The sequence below is a fragment of the Pteropus medius genome, unplaced genomic scaffold, assembly GCF_902729225.1.
Source record: "Pteropus medius unplaced genomic scaffold, Ma_sr-lr_union100, whole genome shotgun sequence".
Classification (NCBI taxonomy): Eukaryota; Metazoa; Chordata; class Mammalia; order Chiroptera; family Pteropodidae; genus Pteropus; species Pteropus medius.
Genome location: NW_024351729.1, coordinates 10,989,092 through 11,008,899, shown reverse-complemented (window position 1 = coordinate 11,008,899; position 19,808 = coordinate 10,989,092). Strand labels below are relative to the sequence as shown.

General features: G+C 34.2%; 1 protein-coding gene and 1 pseudogene across 7 annotated transcripts in view; one reads left to right on the top strand and one right to left on the bottom strand.

Annotated features, from left to right (window-relative positions):
• Window positions 1-4,493: 4,493 nt before the first annotated feature.
• Window positions 4,494-19,808, top strand: part of ICA1L (islet cell autoantigen 1 like) — a 73,444-nt gene continuing 58,129 nt past the window's right edge. For 2 of the 7 annotated variants that reach the window (XM_039844481.1, XM_039844489.1), the window contains exons 1-2: window positions 4,729-4,969; window positions 14,781-14,932. In XM_039844481.1, the coding sequence (XP_039700415.1) occupies window positions 14,907-14,932 (26 nt within the window). In that variant the 5' untranslated portion in view covers window positions 4,729-4,969; window positions 14,781-14,906. Of the gene's footprint in view, window positions 4,587-4,727; window positions 5,012-7,091; window positions 7,111-14,414; window positions 14,545-14,780; window positions 14,933-19,808 lie in introns of those variants that run through there. The other 5 variants (XM_039844483.1, XM_039844487.1, XM_039844482.1 and 2 more) reach the window with 5 other exon arrangements.
• On the bottom strand, window positions 12,932-13,050 carry LOC120587750 (uncharacterized; annotated as a pseudogene).

The following is a 19,808-nucleotide window of genomic DNA, read 5'->3' as shown; positions in this document are numbered from 1 at the left end:
TTGCCATAATAATGCAGTTCATAAACAAGTTAATACTTGCTCTCACCTCACCAAAGTTTAAAGAAATTCCTTTTCTTACTGTTTAACAATAAACCTAATTTTAAACTTCGGCTCAAAGTATGCCTAATTGCTGAAAAAGTTCAAGGAAAAAGGCCGAACTTCTACCATCTACCAGGTCTTTGCTGGGGTGGAGGAAAGGGGAAAAAAATGTATAAGACGTGGACACTACCTTTAAAAAGATCACACTCTCGCATGGGATATGCTCATTTAAAAATTAGTTAAGTTCAGAGAAGGATGTAAATATAAGGTAGAGCAATAGAGAGAGAAGCAATTAGTTTTGGTGGGAAGCAAGTTAGCTGTCAAGAAAGACAGAAAAAACGTTTGAGCCAGGTTTGGACAGATAATTGGTTAAGAAGATGGAGATGCAGGTTATTTCTGGCAGAGGGAGTAGCACAGAAGCATCAGAAATGATAGCTCATACATACTGTGAGGAAGTGTGAAGCAATATTTCTTCACACGCTAAGAGGTGCCTTTCAGATCTTATCTAAAACATGATCTTTTTATATTGGAAACTGAAAATGGCTGTGATGATCACCTAGAGATTGTTAGGGTAGACACTTAAGATTTTTATTCTATGTAGAATGTAGAAAAACATTTTAAAAACATTTTCTATATGAGTAGATGACCAGTATTTGCTTTGTCATATCCTTCTGAATTTAGAATGACCATTTTGGAACTATTGTCAACAATACGTAATAATATATTGGAATGCTTAGCATCAAGGAGAAAACAAATGACAGTTTAAATTGATATAAAATATACATAATTGAACAACCCTGTAAAACAAAACAAATGCAATCTGTGAGTATCAAGTAACCATGATATCTGTGCACAAAAATCCTTTTGATGTAGTCTGGTTTTGAAGTCAGTTGCTTATGTAGAGAAAAACATTAATCTTTGATATATATTACTATAGCCCCTATTCTTAAAGGGAAGATAGGACATTTTAGGACTATGTATGTGCAAGAAATATTCAATTAAGAAGCCACTATTGGAATCAGGTTTCATTAGGCAAATGATATTTAAACTTTCCTAATCAGAAACTGCCAGGTATAAAAACAGCTGGAACTTTTAGTCACTTTAATACTGACATTTTTTGACTATCATAGACTTACAGTTATCAAGCATTAACAATGTTAATTATTATTTTGTTATATAAACCCAATATATCTTTAACTTAGTAGAAAGGATTTTTTGGTTGGTTTGTTTAATAGAATTTAGATTGGCTATCTACGTTCTATTATTAGTTATTGATTCGAAGGTTTGATGAAGTTATTTTCTGGCAGTGTCTATAAAAATGGCAAAAATAACTATCTCACCATAACGATCTTCTGGCATAGGTACTAAATGATCTGTATGTCAAAGAAGAGGAATATATATGTTACAGAGGTCAAGTTATTTGACCAGATTTCATGCAGCCAGTAAACACTGTCAGGATTGGAATTTGGATTTATCTGAATCTAGAGCTCAACCTTTTAACTAGTATGTATATATTCTGCTAATTCTTAAGTCATGCAAAAGAGCAACTATTTTGTGGGAAACCACAACCCAGACAGGTTAAATACCTAGTGTGAAGGTATACAGCCAATTAGTGGCAGAGATGGGAGACATGCCTCTGAGTAATAAAGGCTCTGGAGAAATGATCTTGTTAGGTACGATCTGATACAAAGATTAGAAACATGTCAGACAATTTTATGTATACTTAGTAAAGAACATGTCTGGTACTTATTAATACCAAATTAATTTCAGTGGTTATTTCAGAGGGTGGAAATACTTTTTTATATGTAACATTTCACATTTTTTAAAAATTGCTTTAATAATACTGTTTCTAATTCTAGTCTTACTTGAAAAACAAAACTGCAGTATGGGAGAGAGAACATGTTTAGTGTGCCATATGTAAGTAACTACTAGTGTAGGCACCTGAGAAGATAGCTCTCCATACGTAATTTCACTGACTGCCACTGACCTGATTCTTCTGACTTCCTTGATAAGATCAGATTACAAAGAAAGTGGAACACCTTGAAGAAATGGAACTATTTCCATGACATCAGGTTCAGTAGATCCCTAATCCTTAATAAAACAGTGCAAAAGGGTAGAATTCTTAATATGTTTTCTAATATCAATTGGGGTTTTATTGGTGAGACTATGCAAAAGTTTACTTACTGCAAAAATTAAAGAAAAGATCATTGCTGTCCAAAGACATGAGGACTTTAGGTTGGCATCCCAGATTTGTAGAACCCCACATTCCAAGCCATTTAACAGTCTTTTCTAGTTAGATTGTAGAAGGCTACAATGAAGGAAAACACTGTTTATACTAGGATAAATGTTAATATGTTGTTAGAAAATTAAATAAGTTTTATAAATTTTTTACTTCTAAATGAAATCCATATAAAAGTATTTTAATGGTGTTAAATCCTTTTGTTTTCTAAAACAGATTTTTTTATGAAACACTAAATTTTAACTATTGCAGCTGCCTCATTTGTAAGGGACTAGTACAAGCCATTTAAATTTTTTCTTATCTGTCCAACAGCTAATAGAAGATTATTAATTTATTCCACTAACATTTACTGAATACCATAAGTAAGACCTGATTCCTGCCCTGGAGGTGTGTTAGCTCTACCTTGTTTGCTGAAACCATTCCTACACTGTGCCCCTACTTGCACACTTTTCTTAGTGACCTGTGAAAGAAAAGGGATTATGTATAACTATATTTTATGGTGGCTTGGAGACATTGTGTATATTTTGGTAATTTTCCCAAGTAAAACCAATAGACCTGGCCCAGAGTCACTACTCTGACTTCCTGGTGTTCCTTGGGGGAACTTTGTCTGCTTCAGATTGAACTGAAGAAGCTATTTGTTTAATATACTCGAGTTAAATTTCATCCTGTTGGAAAAAGCATTTTCTAAAATTTCCCAAGAAATGGTGCTATCGTGCAGTAACACTTTGAAAGTCATTTCGATTACTATTTATTCTTTGGGGAAAAGGTGTTGAGTTCTTTTTAGATATTTTATCCTGTATCCTTCCGTTGTCAATTAGCTATCTTTGTTTCTCTTCATTTATTGATTGAATAAACATGCAGAATATAATATGTATTAGGCACTGTGCAAAGAGATAAGGCTACAGAAATGCATAAGGTTTTTATTTTGGAGGAGCTCAGTCTCTGATGAGGAACAGACAGGTAAATAATTACAACACAGGATGGCTGTTTAGTGAAAGTAGAGGTATGCCCTTAGGAAGGGCACCAAATTTTCCATGACTGAGTCAGGAAAGACATGAGAAAGTACAACAATCATATTTGCCAAATGGTAATTTCTACCTTTTTAAGGATCTGAATTTGAGAATCTGAGGAAAGCTGTGGATTCTTTAAAAAACAAACAAAAATTAAAATTTTGCATATTACTTCAGGTATTTTTCCTTGATATCCCATCATTCTCAGGGTAAGAATTCTAGGTCTAAAGACATCAGAGTATTTTCAGTTCGAATTAATTCTGTAGCATAGCCTACCCGTTTTCCTATTATAAACTACCTTTTTTCCAGGTTTTTAAGGTAAGTACTTTTAACAATATTCTGGAATATCACCCCATCTTTATGTCTTTCATGATTTTACAGACTTTATCACTTTAGTAGGCTTCTTTCCTTGCTAGCCTATACGTCACAGTTATAATTAATATTTTGTAAAATTTTAGGAAACTTGATATTTTTTGAGTCACTTTTAAAAGGAAGCACTTCGAATTTATTTTCCACCAATAAGTTTTTCTTTTGCCTTATATCCAATTTTTTTCTGAGGTTTTTAGGCTCAAATTTTACCTTTTGCTCTTAAAGACTCGTTTATGACAAATTATGCGCATTTGAAGTTATTATTAACAGTTAAAACCTAATCCTCTTTAAGCCTTTAAAGAAAGTTAAATAGAGCACGTGAACACTTCCCGCGTGCTGGTACTGGTATTCAGAAGTTCCTGAGGACCCTGGAATGACGACAGCTCAGAAGATTATAGCCTCGCAGGGGTGGCACCGGAGGGCCGGGCAGGTGCAGCGGGGGCTCCGAGGAGGCGGAGGGCAGTTGAGCGAAGGGCTCAGAAAAGGAAGCCGAGAATTCCTTCCACTTAACCATTCTTCAGAGGTCTCACACTCAGTTCCATGAACTGATGTTCAGACCGGTTTGGTGTTTTGTCATTTCGCTTTGTTAAGTAACGAGGACGCAGAGAAAGGACGAGCAGAGAGGCTCCGTGTTCAGCAGAGAACGGACGAGAGCGGGGGCCCGGTCGGGTCGGGCAGGAGGGGCGTGAACCCGGCGCCCCGGCCGAGGCGCGGAGGGCATCGCGGCATCGCGCGCGCCAGGCCGCCTGGTTTAAATCTCCCGCCTCCCGCAGCCGGGGCCCGACCCCCTGAGGCACGGGTGCAAAGGGGCCGGGGCTGCGGGAGCGGCCCGGCGGCGTCGCGGGGCTCGCGGGCGGCGGCGGCGGGAACGGGCGCCGTGCGCGACCGCAGGCGACGGAGGACCGGCGCGTCGCGGCTCCGGCGTCGCGGTGAGCGCCTGCGGCCTCCCCTCACTCCCTCGGTCCCGGGCGGCGGTCCGGCCCGCGCCCTCCCGGCCGGGCCCGGCCCAGCGGCCAAACCCTTGGTTTCCATGGCGACGCCCTGAGGTGGAGTCACGGCGGGAGGTGCCCGCCCGGCACGCACGCACGCGGGCTCTCGGGGCCTCGCCGGCCTCCGCGGTTCCCTCCCGGACCCGAGTCCTTGCGGCCTCCCTCCCGGAGGAGGCCCTCGGCGGAGCTCCCCAGGCAGCACCGGGAAGGAGTGGGTGTTGGCGTGGCTGCGTCCTCTCGGCAAGAGGAGCTTCCACCCACGCTCGCCCCGGTGGCGAACGTACGCAGCAGCCCGAGGCTGCTTGGGGTGATTTCTCTCAAAGGTGGAGATCCTTCTATTAGAGGCTAGTGCTCACAGCTTTTAGGTGCTTTCCTGCTGACCTCCTTTTTATGTTGCGCTTATTTTTATGTCATTATTTTGTCATGGGAATGTCTTCTTCAGAACGAGTGGCAAGTAATGGGTAAAAACAGAACATAAGTAAATGTGCGGTTTAAGAACTGCGGGATGCAGGAGCTCCCGACGAGTTCCGCGCACAAATCCTGGGGCCTGAGGCCTTGAACCCAGCCTCACTCACGGATCCGGCTGGTGGAAACACGGATCATCTGGTCAGCTGCCCAAATGATGTCATTGGTCAGATACCTGATGCTCTGAGGAAGATGGAGAAGGGATAAAAAAATCCATCCTGGCAACTAACCAGCGATGCTGTGGGTTTGCCATTAGAGAGTGTGGGATTATTTTTCATGTAGTTGATGATCTTGATGCACAGAGCATAAAAGCTATAAACTGGGTCGCTGTGAAATAACTTATTGGGAAGATAACATTTATCTCTCATTTTGAGTTTTCTATATGTATTTTATTTGGTTCTGACTCAGACAACGTACTGTAAGGTGATACTACTTTAATCATCTTCACATCAATATTTATGGAGTAGCTACAGGTGCCTCTTCCTTTAGTAGGAGTTAATTATACATTTATTGGCCAAGTAAACATCTAATGGTATGTATATATATTTATACGACAAAAATTTTTAATCGTTTTATGTTTGTTGTCTGTGCCTAACATACCCAGTATTCTTTGAAATTTCTGTATGTATTTAATAGTGCAAAATGATTGTACGTGTAGCCATCGAAACAGTTATGTGCAAGACATTGTTCTAATTACTAGTTATTGTAATTGCCAGAAAAATCATCGTAGTTTTAGATTTAGATGGCCTCTGAGAGATCAGCCAGTCCAAAGTGCAAAAACTGCAAACATGAGCCCGGTGGAAAAACTAGGAAGCCACATTGTTATTAGATTTGTGATTTCATTGCGTGATACATTCTATATTTTTTCTTTATTTTTAGTTTACTATTTTCAGTACTCACTGTGCCTTCTTTAAAATATTATTCTTTTTTTATTTAACAGCAACAAATGAGGCGAGCGAAAGACTTAAATATGTCTAACTGGAAAGATTTTCTCATGGGAACTGGTTTTTGTTATTTAATATCCTTGTTCTTTTTTTTCCATTTTATCTGTTTTTCATTCATCCATTAAGTTTTTTTTTTTGTAGTCAGACTTTTCAATCTTCTTGAATGCAGTATCCACCATTAAAAGTCACTTTCTATGTAACTCATCATTATTGTTAGTAGTAGCAGTAGAGTTTTGCCATCTTGACTTGTTTGCAAATAACACTTTATATTTTTTAAATCTTTTTGTGTTGATTAGTTTTAGATTAAAAAATATATAAAAACAAAGACTAAACTACCACTAATAGGCAACATTGTATCATTTCTTGCAAGTATTTTTTTAACTAAAATAAAACATTTCCAGTAAAGCTAAAGTTCTTTTTCTACTATACCCATTCTCTTCCTGCCCACCTGAATTATGAATTGCTCATTCATATTTTTCTTTCTTTTTTCCTTGATCAGTCTTGCTGGAAGCTTATCATTTTAGTAGTTTTTTCAAATGAACCAACTTTTAACTTTGTTGCTTTTCTCTAACTGACTTTGATTTTTTCTCTTATTGGCCTGTTTTCTATTTCACTCCTATGCCTGTTTTTTTTTTTCATTTTTTCTACTTTGGGTCTAATTTGCTCTTCTTTTTCAAACTTCTTAAGGTTGACGCATAAATAATTTTATACCTTTTTTTCTTTCATAAAGGCATTTAAAGTTATAAGTTTTCCTCTAAGCATGCTTTAGCTGCATCCCATAAATGTGGGTGTTTTCATTATCATTTAGTGAAAATATTTTAAAATTTCTCTGATTTATTGCATTATTTATTTAGATGTGTTATTTTATTTCCAATTATTTGCGAATTTTTTAGATAGAGCATTGTTATTTCTAAATTAGTGATGTCGTGGTCAAAGAACATACTTCATGTTATTTCAGTAATTTTAAATTTATTGAGTCTTTTTTTCTGTCTAGCTTATGATCTAGATGAGTGTTCCCATTACTCTTGGGGGAAAAAAATGGGTTTTGGCCAGAGGTGAGTGGAATGATCTATAAATGTCAATTAGGTCAACTTGGTTCAGAGTGTTGCTCAAACCTTTTATATCTTCACATTTTTTATGTCTCCTGATTTTGTCACTTGAGGAGGAGTGTTAAGTCTCTAATTATGATTGTAGATTTATTTATTTCTCCCTTTAGTTCTGTTCATTTTTTTCTTGTATTTGGTAGCTTTGTCACATACACAGTTAAGATTGCAATCTATTTTTTATAAATTGACCCCTTTATGTTATGAAATAGCATCTTAACTCTGAAAATCTTTACCTGGAATCCTGTTTTCTCTTACATTAATATAAGCTTAATGTTTGCCTCGTATAGCTGTTTCCTTTTAACTTGTCTGTGTATTTATTTTTTAAAGTGTGTTTCTTATAAACCACATACAGTTGATTTGTACTTGTTTATCCAGTCTTAAAATCTGCTTTTTAACAGTGTTATTTAATCCATTTATATTTTTGTAATTTTTTCTGTGTTCGGATTAAGTGTATTGGTGTTCCTTTTTTTATTTTTCAATTTACTCTTTGGTCCTCTTTGATATTCTTTTTCTTTTATTTTACCACTTACCCTTTGGTCATCTTTCCTGCCTTCTTTTAGGTGAATTGTTTTTAAAAAAATATTCTATTCTCTCTTTTTAGTTTTGCCTCTTTGTGTTATTTTTTTTATTAGTTATGCTAGAGAGTACAATGTACATCTTGAATTTGTCACAGTCTATTTTCAAATATATTCTAGTTCTTCATCAGCAATGTAAGAATATTATAATTTATGCTTCCAATTACTTTCTCACTTTTTATGCTGTTATAATTTACTTCTACATATGCCTTAGATTTTTATTACTTTTAATTTAAAGAATCAATCTTTTAGTGAAATTTAAAGATGCATGCGTATATGTACGTTAAAATTTTTTCTTTGTATTCTTCAATATATTTACCCTTTTTGGTTTCTCTCATTTCCTGTAGAACTAAGTATCTGTTAACATTTCCCTTCACCTTAAAAAATGTTTAAAATTTTTTCTAGTGCAGGTCTGCTTGGTATAAATTCCTTCAACTTTTATCTGCTAAAAACTTTATTTTGCTTTCATTTTTGAAGGATATTTCTATTGGATATTGAATTCTTGACCAACTTTTTTTTTCCAGGACTTAAAGATGTAGTTTGCTTGTTTTCTGCCCTCCATTATTTTGTTGAGCAGCTTTCTCCTCTTCTTGTTTTCTGCCAAAGATGAGAGCAGCCATGGGCTTCTTCAGTCCTAAGAAGGGCTAGTTACTTTCTGGATTTTAGTTCATTAACTTTTTTTTGCATCCTCAGCTCTCCGATGGGCTTTTAGAAAACACATAATTTTGTAGATTATCTAGTTTATTCTCATTGTTAGGATGGGAGTGATGTTCTTTTACAACTTTCTGAAGTGGAACCGGAAGCCCAGTACAATACTGATTTAATTAATATTGCTTTACAAACTATTACTCTTATTTTCCAAATTTTTTCTGGTTATCTTTATATTTGTTTTCCCAATGAATTTTCAACTCATTTTATGTTTTTAAAAATAATTGCAAACCACCTCTTGCTGATGATTTAGATTACATTGAATGCATAGGTTAATTTAGAGAAATGACCTCTTAGAGTTTTTATTTTAGTAGTGTTTTTAGTTTTCTTTGTATAAGTTATTTGGTGTTGAATTTATTTCTAGTAATTGTAATTGGGCTGAATATTTTTTTGCATTTTATTTTCCAACTATATTTCAGAAATTAATAGGAAAACTGCCCACTTTTATATATTAATTTTATAACCAGCTACCTTCTTAAAACATCTTTTTGCTTCTAATAATTTCTCAGTGAATTGTCTTAAGTGTTTCAGGTATACTATGACATTATGTATAAAATGATAATTTAGCTTCCTACATGTTGATTTTAATCCCCCATTTCCTTTCTAAGTCCTACTGTATCATTGAACTCATCTAGAACAATGCTTAATAAAATAATGGTGGCTTCCTTGGTATTGTTCCTCGCTTTAATGGGAATATTTTTGGTATTTTACCATAAGCATTTTGGTGGCATTTGCATGTAAGAGTGTGTGTGGGGGGGCGTATGCACCCTATTAAGATAGAAGCCATACATTTATGTTTTATTGAAAGATTTTTAAAACATCAAGAATAGATGTTAAATTTATTAAATACCTTTTAAGCATGAAAGATGAAGAATTTATCATACATTTCTTGCTAACATTTTAATGGTTTGTCCTAAATTTTTATTTAAAAAAAATGTTAAATCATTTCTTCAAATAAATAAATAAATAAATTTTTAAAAATAAAATTATTTTCATCAAATTGTTCTTATTTTTACATTATGTACCTATTAACAGTTATAATTTCTGCTTTGTTATAAACACATTTAGATTTAACCCTTTTCACCATTTCTCCATTTTATAAATTCTTGATTTTTAAATATATTTTAGTTGTATGGATTGTGGCTTCAAATAATTTTTTTGTTGTTTTGGTTTATTTGTTTTATAAGAGTTTGTGAGTGCTGTGTTTCTGATTATTGCCTATCTGAAAGAAGTCTTTCTGGGCACCGATCCTTGCTCAAATACCATATTTCTTTGGTCCTAAGAAGCACCTGTTCATATTTTCACATCTCTGAAATCATTTCTGAAATCTGAACTTTTTGTGTATCTGACAATTTTATGATTTAAAAGCGTAGTTGACTTTGTAGCTCTTTTTCTCATACAGAGGTACATAAAATAATAATGCAACTTTCAAATGATGGTGTCTTCAATTAATGAAATATGATAATTGCAAATTATGACTTTACCAAAAAATAATTTTTTATCTATAAGGTCAGAAAAGATCAGAAAATTTAATAACACAGTGCGTTGGTGAATTGTAGAGAACTAGCACTTTACATTACTGGTGGGAATGAAAATTAGATCTCTGTGGAGGACAACTTAGCAAATGAAAAATATTTAATTTTTTTTTTGATTCAGCCATTCTACTTCCAGGAATTTATCTTACAAGTATATTACAAGTATATGTGCATATATATTATTTTATTTTTTGTTATTTTGAACTATATCTTTTTTTAATTCTTTAATGACAGCATACGTGAATATATTTTAAATAATACATATATGTTTATTCATTGCAGCATAGTTTTAAATAAAATTCTGGAAACAATTTAAATATCCATAAATAGTACACCAGTTAAATAAACTATAGTACATCCATACAATGGAATGTTATATATCCATTAAGTTATATTCCAGCTAAGTAGAAAATTCCATGTAATATTCTTTTTCCCTAAGCACTGTAGAGTACTCAATTTAATCCATTATTTAATGTTGCTGAGGAGATGTCTGAGGCCAGCTACACTATTTAATTTGTTAGGTGGCCCTGTTTCTTCTGTCTAGATGCTAATAGCATTTTTTATTTATCCTTAAAATTCAGCAGCATTCCATAATGTGTCTTAGTTTTAATCATTTTCTTATTCTGGAACATGATGAGCCCTTTATGTTTTTGAATATTTTAACCATTTTATATATCTGTCTCTCTCTGTTCAAGAATATTACTTATGTTAGATCTCAATTGTTAGTCTTCCAAATCTATCATCTTTGTTCTGTCTAACCACTTTATTCAAATCCAGCCACCTTTATCTTGTAATTTTCATTCTGAATGATTTCCCGGGCTTGTCATCCATGTTATTAATTTGGTTTTCTGAAGTATCTGTCCTACTAGGAGTGTTTCTAATGTGGTTTCAAGTTCTGTGGAATTTTTTTCTTTATCTTCTGTTTCCTTCAGTTCTTTTTGAAAAATCTGTTCTATGGAATTTTGTTTTATTCATCTGCATACAGAGCAGTTTTTCTTTAAACTTCTATTTTATAAAGTATTCTTCAAATGTATATATTTTTTCTCTCTCATATTATGTTCCTCCTTATTTTCTTAGAGTGCTACTTTTTCACGTTATTTATTCTGTATGTTATTTATTGTTGAAAGGGGTGGATCTATTCTGGCCTCCTCTTTGCCCAAGAATGATATAGTTGAGTCTTCACAACCCCCTTCCATTGGAATAACTACTTTAGGAGAGTAGATACATTAATGGGATCTCTCTTTATTGGCTGCTTGATGACTCAGTTTTCATACATTGTTTCTAAGCAGTTTCCCACAGCATGTATTAATCATTGGTTTCAGAGGCAGGTCAATTCTGATATAGCTCTTATTAGTCTACTTTATTCTGCTGTGCAGAATCAACTACCAGCTTGCTGTTTCTGTTTCTCTACAGCCATGTTTTGTCTCTCAGCAGGAAAAATAAAAAATATTCTAGCTACTGTAGGTTTTAAGGAGCCCAATACATAATACCTCTCATCTTTTTTGTCTTCTCCTGAGATTGGAACTAATTCAGGTGTAGTCAAAGGATCTAGGCAGATGGAGATAGAATATCAGCCTTTTTATTGACAGAGCTGTTGGAGGGTATGTATCATCATGATCCTTTCTTCAGCAGTTTTCTTTGCTAGCCTGTGATAGGGAGATAGGCACCAAGTGGAGTGCTATATGCTGCTTCTGTAAATCTGGTGTCTACACCTTTAAGGACTCATGTTTTCAAGTTAGTGATGATTATTAGAATTGTTCTTCAGGACCCACTCAGTTTGATAAAATCAGATCTATTGGATATTAGAGGAAATGCGTGTCAGATTTGGGCAGCCTCTTTAAATATGATGCAGATTTCATTGTATCTGACATTTATTCACTGGCATCAATGCTAAGAGGTGTGGCTCTTTTGCACAGGAGTTTCCTTCTCTAGTTTTGGTCATATTTTAGTCAGTAAAAGGAATTATGCAAACATGCACTCATTCCATCTTTCCCAGAAGCTGTTAACAGTTTTAATCATTGCCCAACTGACAGATGAACATATTTTTCTTTAATTTATGTATCTTTAGTTACAAAATAGATTAAATAATGTTTTTGTGTATTCATTAGACTTTTGAAGTTCTTTTGTAAATTGCCTATTCTTATTTTGTCCTTACTTTTTAATTGGTGACTTTGTATTTTCACTATTTAGTTATGGGTTCTCTCATTTTAAAAAATTAAATTTTCTTCTTACCTTACCCACTTCTTTTTAAAGTTGCTTATGGGCCATTTTGTTATATAAATTTAAAATTTGTATGATCTACATAATTTCCATGCCTGGTATTACATTATAGGAGTTTCTGATCCCAGATTTTTAAAACATTCATCTATATTTTCACATGATATTGTTATAAGGTTTTAACATTTAAATTTTAAACCATCTTTACATTGACTAAGAATCAAACACTTTTTTCAAATAGGTGGTTCATTTTCCCAACAATACTTATTGAATAATATATCTCTCTTCTACTGATTTGAAATTCTACATTAATTGTAGTGAGCTTAATGTGACCCCAAAAGATAACAGGTCCTAATTACTGGAATCCGTGAATGTTACTTCATAAAGTGAAGTTTTTGCAGATGCGATTGAGTTAATCTTGACATGAGATTATTCCGGATTACCTGGGAGAGTCCTAAATGCTATCATAAATGTCCTTATTTTAGAGATAGGCAGAGGGGGATTAAACACATACACACAGGAGAAGGTGATATGACGACAGATACAGAGATTGGAGTGATGTTGCCACGAGCTAAGGACTACCAGCAGCCACCAGAAGCTGGAAGAGCAAAAGGCATATTCTCCCCAAGTGCCTCCCAGAGAGTGAAGCCCTGCTTATATCTTGAATTCAGACTTCTGGCCTCAACAATGAGAGAATAAATTTCTCTTGTTTCTTTCTTTCTTTTTTTTTTTTTACACCTACAGCACCTGGTCTTCCTAGGTGGTCTCCCTTCCACGTACTAACCAGGCCTGACCCTGCTTAGCTTCCAAGATCAGGCGGGATTGGGCTTGTTCAGGGTAGCATGGCTGTAGACTTCTCTTGTTTTAAGCCACCAAGTTTGTTACAGCAGCCATAGGAAATCAATACATTGCTTATATGCTATATTCTTTTACAATTTTTGGTCTCTATGGATTTTTTTTTTTTCTGTTTCACTGCTCTCTTTTGGTGTCAGTCTCGTTCTGTTTTAATTAGTAAGGTTCATATTCAGATTTATTTTTTGAAATAATTGTTATTTTATTAAAGTTGTACATGACTTAAAAGTCCAACATTAAAGGATTATAATGTATAAAAGCAGTCCTCCCATTTCTGCCCCAATTCCAGTCTACAGTGGCGCCTACCTTCAAGCCTTCTCTTCCTCTGGTATTTTCTGCCATACTTCTGACTCATGTTTATATGCTGTGTTTTGATTTATTAATTTAAGGCCTTATTTTCTTTCCATATGGTAGATGAGGATTCAGCTCTCCTTCACCACTACTATCTCCATTTGTCCTCCCCCAATATAGGTATATTCTAATTTTTATTAAATCAAGTAAGTGTTTATGGTACTGTGAACTATTATGTATTGACACAACTTTGTTAGTAGTGCCCAATAACCATTCCTCCTTTTTTTGAATATCCTTTCTCTTCATTTTTATTGGATGTAATAATGGCTTTGTTGTTTATTACCTAATTTTCTGAATACCATTGATTTTTTTTCTGATTGCTCAAACATATCAGTTATATTTCCTAGAGATTTTTCTTTCCAGAGTTCTTCATCTTCTGCTTAAATATGGGCTCCATGTTCTGCACAGCTGTCATCTTGGGCCTTCGCTTCCTTGCTCTTCAGGGTTGGACTTTGATCTTCTATTTTGCATTGCTACTCTTGAGAAATCTGCTCTTATTCTGATTCCCAATGCTTTATATGTGACCTTTTTTCTCTCTTAAAACTTTCAGGATCTTTTTATCCCTAATTTTCTGAAAGTTCACAATGATGTATTTTGGAGTAAATCTCTTTTTGTATGGAGATTTGTGTCCTTTAGTTAAGAAAAGTTTCTTCAATTATTACCTCCTTTAGGCAATTTTTAGAATACTCCTTAGTCAACTATTAGAGTTCCTGGAACTGTCTTATATTTTCTTACTTTATTTAAGGTTCTCTTCTCAGATTTTTTAAAATTTTTCAACCTTTTTATTAAATTTTTTAAAAATTCAGCTGTCCTATTTTTTTGCCCAAGGGTCTTTTTTATTCTGTTATTCCTTTCTTAGTGGTAATCTGTATCCCCCACCCCCCGCCATAGAATCAGTGTCTTCTCTTTCTGAGAATATTAGTTACAAGGTTTTGCTTTGTTTTCTTTTGCTCCCTATATTGTCCTTGTTTCCTTTTACCTTTATTTTTTTTGTTTTCTTATTTGTTGTTTTAGGTCAGAGGACTCTTTTGATGGAGACTTTCCTCAGATTATCTGGAGATCTTTGAGTCTCCATTTGTATTGAAGAATAAGATTATAACAAAGCTAATTGGAAGTTTTGTATATATGAGTGAGGTTGTTAGCTGGTGAGTTTTGCTCTCATGTGACTAGGCAAAGACATCATTTTAGAGTACTCAAATGACATACTCCTTTTCTCTGGAGCTTTTAATTTTTCCAGAGAAAAAGAATTTAAAAATTTTTCCAGTCTTTTCTGAGGAATGTGTTTTGTGAATTTTGCTACTCGTGAATAAGGAAGAAGAAAAGAGCTAGATATTCAATGATTCAGTGTGTCTTAACTTTCATGTAATCTTTTCGTTTTCAGGTCAAGCCCTCTGCTGTGTTGGTGTGCCCAAGTCCAGAGTGTTCCTGGTTTGGTTTCTTCAACTTCCACTGTGTTTCACAGATTAGGGAGGGACCTTAGGGTCCAGCCAGTTGTATACAGACTTCAATGAATCCTCCTTCCACTTCCAGATGGTGAGTCTTTCCGATATTCTGAGCGGTAATAGAAGCGTTTCTCATTAGCATTTCTGGCCCGAAATTTGCAATAAAGTTGGAAATATAATTCTAAAGTTTCATAGGGGATTAGCTTTAATATCGTTTAACATAAGAATTTAGTGTTTGACACTTTAAACTCAAAAACATTTGAAATATAGTTTTCAGCTATTCTTTCAAAAAGAGAAAATATTCTCTTCTCTAGTTCACTTCTTCTTCCCTAATGTATTTATATTTTGAATGGTCTTATCTATTTCATCAACATTTTTCAAATCTTATTTTTATAATAATCTATTTTAAATGTGACCCATATGTTCTTTATGAAATGATACGACTGAAGTGGTATAAGTAAATTATATGCCTATAGTAAACTCTTAAATATGTCAGAAATTCTGAAAAGTAGATAATAATCCTGAACCATATAATTTTTTGGAGAAAAATAAAATCTAACTTTTCTTTTTTCATGTATCCTCCGCTTTATAGACTAAAATTATACTGAATACTAAAATTATAGAATATGTATATAAAATAAATCTTACAGTAACAAGAAATTCAAATGTAGTTTGCAATATAGACTTGTCAATTTTGTTAATGACCTGTCTCTCTTGTTTTCATTCTTATAAGTGACACCCTTATTTATTTATCTAATCCTTGGAAACCTGTAGGTTCAAATTAGGAAATTAATACTGTATGTTTAACTTAACTCACTGTAAGATAGGAGACAATTTGAAACATATTTTTCTAACCTTCAAAATGAAAAAGAATGCTACTTTTGGAGTCAAAAGACCTGGATGTGTGCTGAGTATCAGAATGTTCATAATGTTTTTGTATCCATGAGAAATTTCCCTTAATTTTACAGAGCCTCAGCAATCTCCTCTATAAAACTGGAATAATGAAATGTGCCATTTCTTGGAAAGCTACATGCAAAAAATGAAACTAGAGTGCTCTATCACCATGCACCAATATTAGCTCAAAATAGATCAAAGACTTGAATTTAAGACCTGAAACAATAAATTGCATTGAAGAAAACATGGGTACTAAACTCATGGATGTTGGATTTAGAGAGGATTTTATGAAATTGACCTCAGAGTCAAGGGAAGTAAAAGTAAAAATAAATGAACGGGACTATATCAAACTAAAAAGCTTCTGCTCAGCAGAAGAAACCATCAACAAAACAAAGAGGGAGCCATTCAAATGGGAGAAGATAGTTGCAAACAATGCCTCCGATAAGGGCCTAGTATCCAAAATATACAAAGAACTCATACAACTCAACAATAAAAAAAAAAAATTAAAAAATGGGCAGAGGACCTGGACAGACACTTTTCCCAAGAAGGTATACAAATGGTGAACAGACATATGAAAAGATGCTCAACTTCACTAGCTATTAGGGAAATGCAAATCAAAACTACAGTGAGATACCACCTTACACCTGTTAGAATGGCTATCATCAATAGGATGAGTAATAGCAAGTGCTAGAGAAGATGTGGGGGAAAAGGAACCCTCATACACTACTGATAGGAATGTAAATTGGTACAGCCACTATGGAAAGTTCCTCAAAAAATTAAGACTAGAATTACTATATGACCCAGCAATCCCTCTTCTGGGTATTTACCCAGAAAACTTGAAAATATTTATTTGCAAAGATATAGACACCCTGATGTTCATAGCAGCATTATTCACAGTGGCCAAGACATGGAAACACCTAAAATGTCCTTTGATAGATGATTAGATAAAGAAGCTGTGTTATATAGACAATGGATACTCGCCATAAGAAAAGATGAAATACTGCCATTTGTAACAACATGGATGAATCTTGAGATAATCATGCTAAGCAAAATAAGACAAAAAAGTTGAGAACCATATGATTTCACACATATATGGGATATAAAACTAAAAGCAACAAACATGACAAACAGACATATTCTACATTAGAATATGTACATAACACATTTTACAGGAACATATTCAAATAAAAAGGCACATTAAACACAATGATTATGAGGTGCTAGAAATGAAGAAGGGGTTAAAAAATGAATGAATGTACAAGTAAATGAACAAACATAAGAAAATAAGTCTTATATGGACCAATAATGATATCTTAAAAAAGAAAAATTAAGAAAAATTATTGTCAATTTAGATTTTTATATACAATTCAACTATCATTTATGAATGAAGGCAAAATCGAGTATCATAGATAGCAAGACTAAGAATTTTCTACCCACAGGATTCACTAGAACTATTAAAGAACGGACCTTTGCAAAAGCAAAGAAAGAAAGTATAGGATAAAATAAATAATGGTGAGCCATCCTTCTTCCTCTTCACATACCATGATCTACCTACCTTTGAAGGTTTGGCGAATTTGTGTAGTCTTGATGCTCACTTGGGAGGAACTATTTAGCTCTCACACTAAGCTATATCCACAAACTTTGCCACCATCGTAATGAAAATGGTATTTTGGCCTCCAGCTACCACACCTTATTTGTTTCTTGTTGAGACTAATGCAAGGAAAAGTGATAACATTTATCGAGTCTCCTCAAAGACCCCATCATTTCATGTAATGGTGAGAACACTGAGAAATAAAAAGTATGGAATTTGGTATAGTAAAATATGCGGATGGAAAGACTTTTGGTAAGACTAGGAGATAGGCTGTTTATAATGGCATCAATAAACATGATATTTAGGAATAAAACAAAAGATATGCAATACCTCTAACTTAAAAACTCCAGAACACTGCTGAAATTAAAGAATACCTAAATAAATATAGATGCATACTATGTTCATGAATTGAAAGACTCAATATTGTTAAGATGTCAATCCTCCACAAATTGGTCTATAGATTCAATGCCATCCCAGTCTAAATCCCAGAAATCTACAACTCAATAGTAAAAAAGACAACCCAATTTAATAATTGGCAAAAGACAAACAGTTAACAATGGAAGATATACAAATGGTCAATTAGCACATGAAAAAGTAATCATCATCAGTGATCAGGAAAATACCCATTAAAGTCAACAGGAAATGACACGGCCCAATGACTGGAGTGGATAAAACTAAAAACATTGCCAACATTAAATGTTAATGAGGGGGTGGAACAATTAAAACTCTCATACATTGCTAATTGGAATATAAATAACCATTTCTTATAAAGTTAAGTATACATCAGTCCTTTGACAGAGAAAATCCATTTCTAGGTTTTTATCCAAGAAAAATAAACACATTTGTCCACAAAAAGACTTGGGTAGGCATGTTCATTTATTTACAATAGTCAAAAATGAAAACATACCGTTACATTCATACAATAGATTACTATTCAGTAATAAAGAACAAACTAGAGAAGTAAAAACTAAGGTGAAAAAAATCAGAAGTTTATTACTTTTAGTAGGCCAGGCATTGGCTGAAAAGAGATACAAAGGAACTTTCTGGGGAGTTTGAAATGTTCTGTACCATAATATCCATTTGTCAAAAGTATACCGCTAAAAATTGTACACTTTAATGTACAAAAATATTACCAAAAAGAACCATGTAATGATGATGATGGAGTGAGGTGGTAGGGAATAGGTGAACGTATAAATGATACAGAAACAGCAGAACATTGAAAATTGAGCTAGCATTTTATTGTCTGTATATATTAAACTATAATTTTAAAAATTTTTAAGAAAAAATTGTCCTATATTTACCCAGATCCAAATTACTGTTGTAATTTCCCTGGAGCCTGAAGAATTTGTTAGCATTTCTGAAAGTCCCCTGGCCATGACTTCTCTGTTCTTTATCTGAAAATGTCTTTATTTACTTTTATTTTAAAGGACAGTTTCAATAGATAGAATTATGTATTGATAGTTTTTTTTCTTTAACATCTTAAATATGTCCTTCCATTGTAATCTGGCTTTTATTTTTTTGAGAACTTGTTTGTCATTTGTATTTTTGTTCACCTGTAATATGCGATTTTTCTTGGCTTTCAAGATGGATTTTTCTCTTTATCTTTAGATTTAAGCATTTTGTCCCTAGTGTGTCTATTTGTGTTTTTCTTTGGACTTATCAATGTATAAGTTGTCATTTACAAAATTTGGAATGTTTTATTCAGATATTTTTCTGTCCCATTAGAAAACATACTTAGCAGTGCCCTCAGTCCAAAAACCATAACTGTGCAAATCTCACCTTTTGCAGATTTATCCACCCAGCCACTGTCCTCCCCTTGCCAGGGATTGTGTATTCTCTGCAGGTAGCATAGCTTCCACAAAGAAAAAGGAAGACAGTTTATTGCTCTGAAATCCAATCAGATAAGTTACTCTTTCTCCTCCTCAAAGGAGATAGGTTGTGGAGAGAGGCCAGAAGAGTGCTGTTTGAGCTATGTCAGGATGGAAGTCAAAGCAGGGAAGAGATATTCACTTCTGATACTTCCTAGAATTTTGTTCTCTTAACCGATTGGACCTAAGCCTGCTGTCAGCTTAGTAGAAGAAATCAGCAGTTTGCCATACAAGTAGACTGACTCTCATGCTAATAACAATCTGGAGGGAGGGGGAACTAATCAAAAAACAGTCAAGAGCAATCAAAAGCTGAGATAAATTGAGGGGAAGTTTTCCCTCAAGACTGTCAGAACAGTATAATGCTGTGTGTTCTGTATAATACTGTATAATGCATTATAACAGTATAATGATGTTTTAGGTGGATACCAAATATGTAGTTGGATATAGTTTCTTGTTTTTATGATTTGAGGTTCTTTGTGTCTAAGAGGAATTTTGCATTTATCGTACTAAATAATATAATTGTTTTTATTCTGTTATCTTAATTTATACAGTTTATTATGTTGCCTTACTCTTGTTTTTCCCACCCTGCTTTTTGCTTTTGCTAGTTTTTCTTG